This window comes from Salmo salar, chromosome 19 (genome assembly GCF_965601325.2).
Source record: "Salmo salar chromosome 19, fSalSal1, whole genome shotgun sequence".
Classification (NCBI taxonomy): domain Eukaryota; kingdom Metazoa; phylum Chordata; class Actinopteri; order Salmoniformes; family Salmonidae; genus Salmo; species Salmo salar.
The window spans coordinates 90720502-90735613 of NC_138309.1; the positions used below are offsets into that span (position 1 = coordinate 90720502).

The 15112-nt window shown below is 43.3% G+C and overlaps 1 protein-coding gene across 1 annotated transcript in view; it reads right to left on the minus strand.

The window, feature by feature from the left end:
- Nucleotides 1-12346, minus strand: part of slc22a13b (solute carrier family 22 member 13b) — a 63464-nt gene extending 51118 nt beyond the window's left edge. The window contains exon 1 of the mRNA XM_045702862.2: nucleotides 11860-12346. Coding sequence (XP_045558818.1) covers nucleotides 11860-12240 — 381 coding nt within the window. The 5' untranslated portion in view covers nucleotides 12241-12346. The remainder of the gene's footprint in view (nucleotides 1-11859) is intronic.
- Between the last annotated feature and the right edge of the window lie 2766 nt (nucleotides 12347-15112).

The window sequence follows — 15112 nt, forward strand, 5'->3', positions numbered from 1 at the left end:
CATATCTGTTCTGTTCTGTTCTTGGAGACATATCTGTTCTGTTCTGTTCTGTTCTTGGAGACATATCTGTTCTGTTCTTAGAGACATTTCTGTTCTGTTCTGTTCTTGGAGACATATCTGTTCTGTTCTGTTCTTAGAGACATATCTGTTCTGTTCTTAGAGACATATCTGTTCTGTTCTGTTCTGTTCTTAGAGGCATATCTGTTCTGTTCTGTTTTTAGAGACATATCTGTTCTGTTCTGTTCTTGGAGACATATCTGTTCTGTTCTGTTCTTGGAGACATATCTGTTCTGTTCTGTTCTTGGAGACATATCTGTTCTGTTCTGTTCTTGGAGACATATCTGTTCTGTTCTTAGAGACATATCTGTTCTGTTCTTAGAGACATATCTGTTCTGTTCTTAGAGACATCTCTGTTCTGTTCTTAGAGACATATCTGTTCTGTTCTGTTCTTGGAGACATATCTGTTCTGTTTTTAGAGACATATCTGTTCTGTTCTTGGAGACATATCTGTTCTGTTCTTGGAGACATATCTGTTCTGCTCTGTTCTTAGAGACATATCTGTTCTGTTTTTAGAGACATATCTGTTCTGTTCTTGGAGACATATCTGTTCTGTTCTGTTGTTAGAGACATATCTGTTCTGTTCTTAGAGACATATCTGTTCTGTTCTTGGAGACATATCTGTTCTCAGAGACATATCTGTTCTGTTCTGTTCTTAGAGACATATCTGTTCTGTTCTTGGAGACATATCTGTTCTCAGAGACATATCTGTTCTGTTCTGTTCTTGGAGACATATCTGTTCTGCTCTGTTCTTGGAGACATATCTGTTCTGTTTTTAGAGACATATCTGTTCTGTTCTTAGAGACATATCTGTTATGTTCTGTTATTGGAGACATATCTGTTCTGTTATTGTTATCTCTTTCTGTCTTTCTCTCGGAGGACCTGAGCCCTAGGACCATGCCTCAGGACTACCTGGTATGATGACTCCTTGCTGTCCCCAGTCCACCTGGCCGTGCTGCTGCTCCAGTTTCAACTGTTCTGCCTGCGGCTATGGAACCCTGACCTGTTCACCGGACGTGCTTGTTGCACCCTCGACAACTACTATGATTATTATTATTTGACCATGCTGGTCATTTATGAACATTTTAACATTTTAACATTTTGACCATGTTCTGTTTTAATATCCACCCTGCACAGCCAGAAGAGGACTGGCCACCCCTCATAGCCTGGTTCCTCTCTAGGTTTCTTCCTAGGTTTTTGGCCTTTCTAGGGAGTTTTTCCTAGGGAGTTTTTCCTAGCCACCGTGCTTCTTTCACATGCTTTGCTTGCTGTTTGGGGTTTTAGGCTGGGTTTCTGTACAGCACTTTGAGAATATCAGCTGATGTACGAAGGGCTATATAAAAATAAATTTGATTTGAAATTTGATTTGATATCTGTTCTGTTCTTAGAGACATATCTGTTCTGTTCTTAGAGACATATCTGTTCTGTTCTTAGAGACATATCTGTTCTGTTCTTGGAGACATATCTGTTCTGTTCTGTTCTTAGAGACATATCTGTTCTGTTCTTAGAGACATATCTGTTCTGTTCTTGGAGACATATCTGTTCTGTTCTGTTCTTAGAGACATATCTGTTCTGTTCTTAGAGACATATCTGTTCTGTTCTTGGAGACATATCTGTTCTGTTCTTAGAGACATATCTGTTCTGTTATTGGAGACATATCTGTTCTGTTCTTAGAGACATATCTGTTCTGTTCTTAGAGACATATCTGTTCTGTTCTTGGAGACATATCTGTTCTGTTCTTAGAGACATATCTGTTCTGTTCTTAGAGACATATCTGTTCTGTTCTTGGAGACATATCTGTTCTGTTCTGTTCTTAGAGACATGTCTGTTCTGTTCTTGGAGACGTCTGTTGGATTACTGTCATTGATATTCCATTCACCCAGTTCAATGTAACATCTCCAGGTTCAGGTTACTACATGATACTCTAATGTTCCCTATACCCATCATGTGGTTGCTACAACCTAGACTATGAATGAAAGTTTACAACATAGGTGCACACAGGTCGAGAGACAAATTTGAGATGACAGACAGTGATACATGGACAGACAGTGACATTCAATACCGCCTTGCACACTCTTACCTGCATCTAGCTGATCTAGGGTGTCATCATTAGTCCAACAGTTGCAAACAATAGTTTCTATTGGACAAATTCAGGTATGTTTATCACCGTTTTGTTCTGTTTGCTTCCGTTTAAGAAACGTTTTTCGACAGAATCATTGGAATGAATACACCCCTGATCACATGTAAACACAGCTCACTTTCATAGCAGCCACGTTGTATTCCTTCTCTCATCTATGCGCTCTCCTCCTCTCAATGTTTCCCTTTGCATGTCGACTTCAATTCACAACACATCAGCTGTATTTGACCAGGTCAAAAAAACCTTTCCAAGCCAAACCGTTACACACAGCCTATATTGTTGTCACCATATTAGCTAAAGTAATGTCGTAGTCAGCATAGCTAATATAACTAATGCGTTAGTAAACCCCCTACCTACAATCATGCAGTAACGTTACAGTGTACAGTTACTAAGCAGTTACATCGGCGGGTCTCGGTGGCAATAAATTTGTAAAACCAAAAGCTTACCTTGACGTGGAAGAGTTCCAGTTTTGTGTTGGAAAGACATAGCCAGCTAGCTAACATAGCAACCCTCTGTTATAACCAGCTAGCTAACATAGCAACCCTCTGTTATAACCAGCTAGCTAACATAGCAACCCTCTGTTAAAGCCAGCTAGCTAACATAGCATCCCTCTGTTATAACCAGCTAGCTAACATAGCATCCCTCTGTTATAACCAGCTAGCTAACATAGCATCCCTCTGTTATAGCCAGCTAGCTAACATAGCATCCCTCTGTTATAACCAGCTAGCTAACATAGCATCCCTCTGTTATAGCCAGCTAGCTAACATAGCATCCCTCTGTTATAGCCAGCTAGCTAACATAGCATCCCTCTGTTATAGCCAGCTAGCTAACATAGCATCCCTCTGTTATAACAAGCTAGCTAACATAGCATCCCTCTGTTATAACCAGCTAGCTAACATAGCATCCCGCTGTTATAGCCAGCTAGCTAACATAGCATCCCTCTGTTATAACCAGCTAGCTAACATAGCATCCCTCTGTTATAGCCAGCTAGCTAACATAGCATCCCTCTGTTATAACCAGCTAGCTAACATAGCATCCCTCTGTTATAGCCAGCTAGCTAACATAGCATCCCTCTGTTATAGCCAGCTAGCTAACATAGCATCCCTCTGTTATAGCCAGCTAGCTAACATAGCATCCCTCTGTTATAACCAGCTAGCTAACATAGCATCCCTCTGTTTGAGACGGGTGATTCAGTTTGTTTGAACTAGCTAGCTGCATTTGAAAGCTAAGTAAGTGAAACTGAAAAAGAAATGACTCTCTTTCTCTCTCTCTATTTCACTCTTGCTTGTCCATCATTTTGAAAGAAATGAATTTGTTCAAAACTATTCAACTGTCTTTCTCTCTCTTTGAGTCAACTACTTACCACATTTATACATTTACATTTACATTTAAGTCATTTAGCAGACGCTCTTATCCAGAGCGACTTACAAATTGGTGCATTCACCTTATAATATCCAGTGGAACAACCACTTTACAATAGTGCATCTAAATCTTTTAAGGGGGGGGGTTAGAAGGATTACTTTATCCTATCCCAGGTATTCCTTAAAGAGGTGGGGTTTCAGGTGTCTCCGGAAGGTGGTGATTGACTCCGCTGTCCTGGCGTCGTGAGGGGGCTTGTTCCACCATTGGGGTGCCAGAGCAGCGAACAGTTTTGACTGGGCTGAGCGGGAACTGTGCTTCCTCAGAGGTAGGGAGGCGAGCAGGCCAGAGGTGGATGAACGCAGTGCCCTTGTTTGGGTGTAGGGCCTGATCAGAGCCTGAAGGTATGGAGGTGCCGTTCCCTTCACAGCTCCGTAGGCAAGCACCATGGTCTTGTAGCGGATGCGAGCTTCGACTGGAAGCCAGTGGAGAGAGCGGAGGAGCGGGGTGACGTGAGAGAACTTGGGAAGGTTGAACACTAGACGGGCTGCGGCGTTCTGGATGAGTTGTAGGGGTTTAATGGCACAAGCAGGGAGCCCAGCCAACAACGAGTTGCAGTAATCCAGACGGGAGATGACAAGTGCCTGGATTAGGACCTGCGCCGCTTCCTGTGTGAGGCATGGTCGTACTCTGCGAATGTTGTAGAGCATGAACCTACAGGATCGGGTCACCGCCTTGATGTTAGGCTGCAGCGCTAGTTAGCTGTAGCTTATGCTTTCAGTACTAGATTCATTCTCTGATCCTTTGATTGGGTTGACAACATGTCAGTTCTTGCTGCAAGAGCTCTGGTAGGTTGGAGGACGTCCTCCGGAAGTTGTCATAATTACTGTGGAAGTCTATGGAAAGGGGTGAGAACCATGAGCCTCCTAGGTTTTGTATTGAAGTCAATGTATCTAGAGGAAGACGGAAGCTAGCTGTCCTCCGGCTACACCATGGTGCTACCCTACAGAGTGCTGTTGAGGCTAGTTTAGACATTCATTGCAAAATAGTGTGTTTTAATTTGGTGACGTGACTATATTTAGTATAGTTTTATCTAAAAAGGTTAACTTTTTATATGTTTTAAAATATATTTCTATGAAATTCACTGAGGAGGATGGTCCTCCCGATCCTCCTCTGAGGAGCCTCCACTGGTCTACACAGTACATGTAGTCTAGACAGTACATGTAGTCTAGACAGTACATATAGTCTAGACAGTACATGTAGTCTAGACAGTACATATAGTCTACACAGTACATATAGTCTAGACAGTACATGTAGTCTAGCCAGTACATGTAGTCTAGCCAGTACATGTAGTCTACACAGTACATGTAGTCTACACAGTACATGTAGTCTACACAGTACATGTAGTCTAGACAGTACATGTAGTCTACACAGTACATGTAGTCTAGACAGTACATGTAGTCTAGACAGTACATGTAGTCTAGCCAGTACATGTAGTCTAGCCAGTACATGTAGTCTAGCCAGTACATGTAGTCTAGCCAGTACATGTAGTCTAGCCAGTACATGTAGTCTAGACAGTACATGTAGTCTAGACAGTACATGTAGTCTAGCCAGTACATGTAGTCTAGCCAGTACATGTAGTCTAGACAGTACATGTAGTCTAGCCAGTACATGTAGTCTAGCCAGTACATGTAGTCTAGACAGTACATGTAGTCTAGACAGTACATGTAGTCTACACAGTACATATAGTCTAGACAGTACATATAGTCTAGACAGTACATGTAGTCTAGCCAGTACATGTAGTCTACACAGTACATGTAGTCTAGACAGTACATGTAGTCTAGACAGTACATGTAGTCTAGCCAGTACATGTAGTCTAGACAGTACATGTAGTCTAGACAGTACATATAGTCTAGACAGTACATATAGTCTAGACAGTACATGTAGTCTAGACAGTACATGTAGTCTGGACAGTACATATGGGCCCAGTCGTTCTGTTACTAAACTGACTAACGGACAAGACACACAGTCTGAATGGGAGGAACACTGATTTATGATGATGATTTAGGTCTGACAGAGAAACGAAAACAGATGGCTGCCATCACTAAGGAAACAGCTGCCATCACTAAGGAAACAGCTGCCAAGTCTAACATCGTTAAGGAAACAGCTGCCAAGTCTAACATCACTAAGGAAACAGCTGCCATCACTAAGGAAACAGCTGCCATCACTAAGGAAACAGCTGCCATCACTAAGGAAACAGCTGCCATCACTAAGGAAACAGCTGCCAAGTCTAATATCGTTTAGGAAACAGCTGCCAAGACTAACATCGTTAAGGAAACAGCTGCCATCACTAAGGAAACAGCTGCCAAGTCTAACATCACTAAGGAAACAGCTGCCAAGTCTAACATCACTAAGGAAACAGCTGCCAAGTCTAACATCACTAAGGAAACAGCTGCCATCACTAAGGAAACAGCTGCCAAGTCTAACATCGTTAAGGAAACAGCTGCCAAGTCTAACATCGTTAAGGAAACAGCTGCCAAGTCTAACATCGTTAAGGAAACAGCTGCCAAGTCTAACATCACTAAGGAAACAGCTGCCAAGTCTAGCATCACTAAGGAAACAGCTGCCAAGTCTAACATCACTAAGGAAACAGCTGCCAAGTCTAACATCACTAAGGAAACAGCTGCCAAGTCTAACATCACTAAGGAAACAGCTGCCAAGTCTAACATCACTAAGGAAACAGCTGCCAAGTCTAACATCACTAAGGAAACAGCTGCCAAGTCTAGCATCACTAAGGAAACAGCTGCCATCACTAAGGAAACAGCTGCCAAGTCTAACATCGTTAAGGAAACAGCTGCCAAGTCTAACATCACTAAGGAAACAGCTGCCAAGTCTAACATCACTAAGGAAACAGCTGCCAAGTCTAACATCGTTAAGGAAACAGCTGCCAAGTCTAACATCGTTAAGGAAACAGCTGCCAAGTCTAACATCACTAAGGAAACAGCTGCCAAGTCTAACATCACTAAGGAAACAGCTGCCAAGTCTAACATCACTAAGGAAACAGCTGCCATCACTAAGGAAACAGCTGCCATCACTAAGGAAACAGCTGCCATCACTAAGGAAACAGCTGCCAAGTCTAACATCGTTAAGGAAACAGCTGCCAAGTCTAACATCACTAAGGAAACAGCTGCCAAGTCTAACATCGTTAAGGAAACAGCTGCCAAGTCTAACATCACTAAGGAAACAGCTGCCAAGTCTAACATCGTTAAGGAAACAGCTGCCAAGTCTAACATCGTTAAGGAAACAGCTGCCAAGTCTAACATCACTAAGGAAACAGCTGCCAAGTCTAACATCACTAAGGAAACAGCTGCCAAGTCTAACATCACTAAGGAAACAGCTGCCATCACTAAGGAAACAGCTGCCATCACTAAGGAAACAGCTGCCATCACTAAGGAAACAGCTGCCAAGTCTAACATCGTTAAGGAAACAGCTGCCAAGTCTAACATCACTAAGGAAACAGCTGCCAAGTCTAACATCGTTAAGGAAACAGCTGCCAAGTCTAACATCGTTAAGGAAACAGCTGCCAAGTCTAACATCGTTAAGGAAACAGCTGCCAAGTCTAACATCACTAAGGAAACAGCTGCCAAGTCTAACATCACTAAGGAAACAGCTGCCAAGTCTAACATCACTAAGGAAACAGCTGCCAAGTCTAACATCACTAAGGAAACAGCTGCCAAGTCTAACATCACTAAGGAAACAGCTGCCAAGTCTAACATCACTAAGGAAACAGCTGCCAAGTCTAACATCACTAAGGAAACAGCTGCCAAGTCTAGCATCACTAAGGAAACAGCTGCCAAGTCTAACATCACTAAGGAAACAGCTGCCAAGTCTAACATCACTAAGGAAACAGCTGCCATCACTAAGGAAACAGCTGCCAAGTCTAACATCGTTAAGGAAACAGCTGCCAAGTCTAACATCACTAAGGAAACAGCTGCCATCACTAAGGAAACAGCTGCCAAGTCTAACATCACTAAGGAAACAGCTGCCAAGTCTAACATCGTTAAGGAAACAGCTGCCAAGTCTAACATCACTAAGGAAACAGCAGCCAAGTCTAACATCACTAAGGAAACAGCTGCCAAGTCTAACATCACTAAGGAAACAGCTGCCAAGTCTAACATCACTAAGGAAACAGCTGCCAAGTCTAACATCACTAAGGAAACAGCTGCCATCACTAAGGAAACAGCTGCCAAGTCTAACATCGTTAAGGAAACAGCTGCCAAGTCTAACATCACTAAGGAAACAGCTGCCATCACTAAGGAAACAGCTGCCAAGTCTAACATCACTAAGGAAACAGCTGCCAAGTCTAACATCACTAAGGAAACAGCTGCCAAGTCTAACATCACTAAGGAAACAGCTGCCAAGTCTAACATCGTTAAGGAAACAGCTGCCAAGTCTAGCATCACTAAGGAAACAGCTGCCATCACTAAGGAAACAGCTGCCAAGTCTAACATCGTTAAGGAAACAGCTGCCAAGTCTAACATCACTAAGGAAACAGCTGCCAAGTCTAACATCACTAAGGAAACAGCTGCCAAGTCTAACATCACTAAGGAAACAGCTGCCAGGTCTAACATCACTAAGGAAACAGCTGCCAAGTCTAACATCACTAAGGAAACAGCTGCCAAGTCTAACATCACTAAGGAAACAGCTGCCATCACTAAGGAAACAGCTGCCAAGTCTAACATCGTTAAGGAAACAGCTGCCAAGTCTAACATCGTTAAGGAAACAGCTGCCAAGTCTAACATCGTTAAGGAAACAGCTGCCAAGTCTAACATCACTAAGGAAACAGCTGCCAAGTCTAGCATCACTAAGGAAACAGCTGCCAAGTCTAACATCACTAAGGAAACAGCTGCCAAGTCTAACATCACTAAGGAAACAGCTGCCAAGTCTAACATCACTAAGGAAACAGCTGCCAAGTCTAACATCACTAAGGAAACAGCTGCCAAGTCTAACATCACTAAGGAAACAGCTGCCAAGTCTAGCATCACTAAGGAAACAGCTTCCATCACTAAGGAAACAGCTGCCAAGTCTAACATCGTTAAGGAAACAGCTGCCAAGTCTAACATCACTAAGGAAACAGCTGCCAAGTCTAACATCGTTAAGGAAACAGCTGCCAAGTCTAACATCGTTAAGGAAACAGCTGCCAAGTCTAACATCACTAAGGAAACAGCTGCCAAGTCTAACATCACTAAGGAAACAGCTGCCAAGTCTAACATCACTAAGGAAACAGCTGCCATCACTAAGGAAACAGCTGCCATCACTAAGGAAACAGCTGCCATCACTAAGGAAACAGCTGCCAAGTCTAACATCGTTAAGGAAACAGCTGCCAAGTCTAACATCACTAAGGAAACAGCTGCCAAGTCTAACATCGTTAAGGAAACAGCTGCCAAGTCTAACATCGTTAAGGAAACAGCTGCCAAGTCTAACATCGTTAAGGAAACAGCTGCCAAGTCTAACATCACTAAGGAAACAGCTGCCAAGTCTAACATCACTAAGGAAACAGCTGCCAAGTCTAACATCACTAAGGAAACAGCTGCCAAGTCTAACATCACTAAGGAAACAGCTGCCAAGTCTAACATCACTAAGGAAACAGCTGCCAAGTCTAACATCACTAAGGAAACAGCTGCCAAGTCTAACATCACTAAGGAAACAGCTGCCAAGTCTAGCATCACTAAGGAAACAGCTGCCAAGTCTAACATCACTAAGGAAACAGCTGCCAAGTCTAACATCACTAAGGAAACAGCTGCCATCACTAAGGAAACAGCTGCCAAGTCTAACATCGTTAAGGAAACAGCTGCCAAGTCTAACATCACTAAGGAAACAGCTGCCATCACTAAGGAAACAGCTGCCAAGTCTAACATCACTAAGGAAACAGCTGCCAAGTCTAACATCGTTAAGGAAACAGCTGCCAAGTCTAACATCACTAAGGAAACAGCAGCCAAGTCTAACATCACTAAGGAAACAGCTGCCAAGTCTAACATCACTAAGGAAACAGCTGCCAAGTCTAACATCACTAAGGAAACAGCTGCCAAGTCTAACATCACTAAGGAAACAGCTGCCATCACTAAGGAAACAGCTGCCAAGTCTAACATCGTTAAGGAAACAGCTGCCAAGTCTAACATCACTAAGGAAACAGCTGCCATCACTAAGGAAACAGCTGCCAAGTCTAACATCACTAAGGAAACAGCTGCCAAGTCTAACATCACTAAGGAAACAGCTGCCAAGTCTAACATCACTAAGGAAACAGCTGCCAAGTCTAACATCGTTAAGGAAACAGCTGCCAAGTCTAGCATCACTAAGGAAACAGCTGCCATCACTAAGGAAACAGCTGCCAAGTCTAACATCGTTAAGGAAACAGCTGCCAAGTCTAACATCACTAAGGAAACAGCTGCCAAGTCTAACATCACTAAGGAAACAGCTGCCAAGTCTAACATCACTAAGGAAACAGCTGCCAGGTCTAACATCACTAAGGAAACAGCTGCCAAGTCTAACATCACTAAGGAAACAGCTGCCAAGTCTAACATCACTAAGGAAACAGCTGCCAAGTCTAGCATCGTTAAGGAAACAGCTGCCAAGTCTAACATCGTTAAGGAAACAGCTGCCATCACTAAGGAAACAGCTGCCAAGTCTAACATCGTTTAGGAAACAGCTGCCAAGTCTAGCATCACTAAGGAAACAGCTGCCAAGTCTAACATCGTTAAGGAAACAGCTGCCAAGTCTAGCATCACTAAGGAAACAGCTGCCAAGTCTAACATCACTAAGGAAACAGCTGCCAAGTCTAACATCACTAAGGAAACAGCTGCCAAGTCTAACATCACTAAGGAAACAGCTGCCAAGTCTAGCATCGTTAAGGAAACAGCTGCCAAGTCTAACATCACTAAGGAAACAGCTGCCATCACTAAGGAAACAGCTGCCAAGTCTAGCATCACTAAGGAAACAGCTGCCAAATCTAGCATCACTAAGGAAACAGCTGCCAAGTCTAGCATCGTTAAGGAAACAGCTGCCAAGTCTAGCATCACTAAGGAAACAGCTGCCAAGTCTAACATCACTAAGGAAACAGCTGCCAAGTCTAACATCACTAAGGAAACAGCTGCCATCACTAAGGAAACAGCTGCCAAGTCTAGCATCACTAAGGAAACAGCTGCCAAGTCTAACATCACTAAGGAAACAGCTGCCAAGTCTAACATCACTAAGGAAACAGCTGCCATCACTAAGGAAACAGCTGCCAAGTCTAGCATCACTAAGGAAACAGCTGCCAAGTCTAACATCACTAAGGAAACAGCTGCCAAGTCTAACATCACTAAGGAAACAGCTGCCAAGTCTAGCATCGTTAAGGAAACAGCTGCCAAGTCTAACATCACTAAGGAAACAGCTGCCATCACTAAGGAAACAGCTGCCAAGTCTAGCATCACTAAGGAAACAGCTGCCAAGTCTAGCATCACTAAGGAAACAGCTGCCAAGTCTAGCATCGTTAAGGAAACAGCTGCCAAGTCTAACATCACTAAGGAAACAGCTGCCAAGTCTAGCATCGTTAAGGAAACAGCTGCCAAGTCTAGCATCTCTAAGGAAACAGCTGCCAAGTCTAACATCACTAAGGAAACAGCTGCCAAGTCTAACATCGTTAAGGAAACAGCTGCCATCACTAAGGAAACAGCTGCCAAGTCTAACATCACTAAGGAAACAGCTGCCAAGTCTAACATCACTAAGGAAACAGCTGCCATCACTAAGGAAACAGCTGCCAAGTCTAACATCACTAAGGAAACAGCTGCCATCACTAAGGAAACAGCTGCCAAGTCTAACATCGTTAAGGAAACAGCTGCCAAGTCTGACATCACTAAGGAAACAGCTGCCATCACTAAGGAAACAGCTGCCAAGTCTAACATCGTTAAGGAAACAGCTGCCAAGTCTAACATCGTTAAGGAACAGCGCCAGCGCCCTGGCGCGCAAGTCTAACATCGTTAAGGAAACAGCCCACTGAGTCCAGTGCTGGCTGGCTGGCTGGCTGGCTGGCTGGCTGGCTGGCTGACAGAATAAGACAGGTATTGTGGCATCACCAGATCACTGATAGTGGAATGAGAGATAGTGTGGCATCATTTGATTTACTCAAACTAGGGCATCAGACTGCAGGCTCAACAGATATTTAGTATCTGCTTTGACCCATTGTCTTCCCCAACCACCCTACCCTATGATCCTACCCTACCCTATGTTCTACCCTACCCTACCCACCCTACCCTACCCTATGATCCTACCTCAGTCACCAGGCTGGTGGTCCCTTGGGGAACCTCATACTTCCACCCATCCCTGCAGGAGATGGTACTGTTTATCCCATACTCTTCAATAGTCTCCAAGTCCAGATCCACCGGAGTGTACATCTTACAGGACTGGTACCCAGGGCCATCTTCCAACGGTGGAAGGGTGAGGTTCAACAGCCTATCGTTGGTCAGGTTGGGTCCCTGTGTCCTGATCCAGTCCGTGTTACAGTGATGAGGGAAGTTCATGCCCGTAAACACCTGACAGAACATGTGAAACCCGTTGAAGATGTTCGGGAAGCATATCGCAGCCAACATTTGCTTCTGGAATGTTCCGAACTCTCCGACCGCTGTCAGTACCTGCCCAAACCCGGAGTTCATCTTCAGTCACAGGTGTTGGTGCAACACACAGGCTGGAAAAGTGTTCGATAGGAGATTGTTTGTCAAGTGTAGGTTTAACACCTTTGCATTGACAGGAGGGCATTAGTGGGTGGATAAATTAATGTTTAATCCGTCACAACACACTCACAGGAGTGTTATCAGGTGTCACCTGGTCATCTGTGTGCGTAAAACAACTTACTCTACAAACCTTTTAGACAAAGAATAACTTAAATTCAAAGCCTCAACAAAATACTTAATTAGTTAAAGTTAATTGATCATCTAGTGCCTTTACAGTCTATTTCATTCATTCAACACATTTTTAGATGTGTCCCTCGTGCTTATTTTTGCTTCCTTCAGCAGTCAGTGGGACTTTGTACCGAATGGAGAACGCATGTGCCAAATGGAACTTTAGACCTGCAGCAGATGTGTAGCCTGTTGCTCTGAGCCGGGAACCACGAGGACAAACATCTGGGACTGGGCTGTTCTAGGACTGGGCAGGACAGGAACCACGAGGACATACATCTAGGACTGGGCTGTTCTAGGACTGGGCTGTTCTAAGACTGGGAGGAGGGGGGGCTATGAGCCCTGTTATGGGCTGAATCTTTTACCCTCAATTCATGATGTGCAGATAATTCTCCATACATAGTGATGTGCAGATAATTCTCCATACATAGTGATGTGCAGATAATTCTCCATACATAGTGATGTGCAGATAATTCTCCATACATAGTGATGTGCAGATAATTCTCCATACATTTGTAAGGTTTGTTAGTGAGTCATTTGTAAGGTTTGTTTGTGAGTAATTTGTAAGGTTTGCTAAAGTAATTTGGAAGGTGTTTTGAGTCGAAGCTGTAGTGTAGGCAAGGCTTATCTATGAAATAGCTTGGATAAAGATCAAGGTTAACCACCATGGATGAGTTATATATTATTAACCCTTTATTTACCAGGTAAACCTAGATTACACAGCCTCTTTTACTACAAAAAGAACTGTGGGAGAGTTGCAGGGGAGAGGAGACAGGGTGAATGAGCCAATTGGAAGCTGGGGATGATAAGGTAACCTAATATACCAGGCATAAAAGAATCCCTGGCTCTAATGCAGAGTTCATAACCAAGTGGGGTGGTGGTAATTACCAGTTGTGAAGTCATAAATAATAGTTGGGATGCATTCATGTTTTGAACTCATTGAGAAACACAGATTGGCTAACGGCCAACAAGCTGCATCAACCATAAACTAAAAGTATAGCTTGTAAACAAATTGTTTTTTTTTAAGTAATGTTTTGTTTTTGCATATAACTTTCTGAAAATGCTGCTTAAGGTAATTTCAATAGTAGGTGATATCAAAGTAGAGGCCTTGGACCCATTCCGAAATGGACCAGGGGCTTTCCCACCCGGACCTGATATGCCTAAATAAAAAATATATGTATAGAGATCCGTTCTGAATGGAACGGAGGACAAGTAGACCCGTTCCATATAGACCTGGTCGGATTGTTCAATCCGAGTGAGGTAAGCAGCAGAAAGTCTTTTTTTAAGCTACTTTATTATCCAGAGCTGATAAAGCGTGAGAGGAGGGAGAGAGAGGTGCCGCTCTAGCAGGAGGGGGAGGGAGCGAGTGACACAGGAGAGCGGGGAGGAGCTTAGCATTCTCTCAACCAGCTTCATGAGGTAGTCACCTGGAATGCATTTAAATTAACAGGTGTGCCTTAATTTGTGGAAGGGGTGGTACACAGAAGATAGCCCTATTTGGTAAAATACCAAGTCCATATTATGGCAAGAACAGCTCAAATAAGCAAAGAGAAATGTCAGTCCATCGTTACTTTAAGACATGAAGTTCAGTCAATGCGGAACATTTTAAGAAATTTATTAAACGTTTCTTCAAGTGCAGTCGCAAAAACCATCAAGCGCTATGATGAACCTGGCTCTCATGAGAACCACCACAGGAAAGGAAGACCCAGAGTTACCTCTGCTGCAGACGGTAAGTTCATTAGAGTTACCAGCCTCAGACTGCAGCCCAAATAAATGCTTCACAGAGTTCAAGTATCAGACACATCTCAACATCAACTGTTCAGAGGAGACTGCATGAATCAGGCCTTCATGGTCAAATTGCTGCAAAGAAACCACTACTAAAGGACACCAATAATAAGAAGAGACTTGCTTGGGCCAAGAAACACGATGAATGGACATTAGACCGGTGGAAATCTGTCCTTTGAGGAGTCCAAATTTGAGATGTTTGGTTCCAACTGCTGTGTCTTCATGAGACGCAGAATAGCTGAACAGATGAATGCCTCGTCCTTCTCACCAGCTGTGATTTTGGGCAGCTCCATGGTAAGAAATGTGACTGTTCCTGGAGCAAAAACAATGTCCCATCCTGGAGGTCGAGTAAAGGACATTACTAAGCTGGTCCTGAATGTACTACACCAAGACATGGACATTGATTCTATCCTAGTCCATGTGAGTTTTAATGACATTACTAAGCTGGTCCTGAATGTACTACACCAGGACATGGACATTGATTCTATCCTAGTCCATGTGAGTTTTAATGACATTACTAAGCTGGTCCTGACTGTACTACACCAGGACATGGACATTGATTCTATTGTAGTCCATGTGGGTTTTAATGACATTACTAAGCTGGTCCTGAATGTGCTACACCAGGACATGGACATTGATTCTATCCTAGTCCATGTGAGTTTTAATGACATTACTAAGCTGGTCCTGAATGTGCTACACCAGGACATGGTCATTGATTCTATCCTAGTCCATGTGGGTTTTAATGACATTATGAAGGGCAGCTCTGAACAGTTGAAACTGGATTTTAAAGAGCTGATTAACTCTCTGCTAGACATGAATTAAAGACCCATCTTATCTGGCCCTG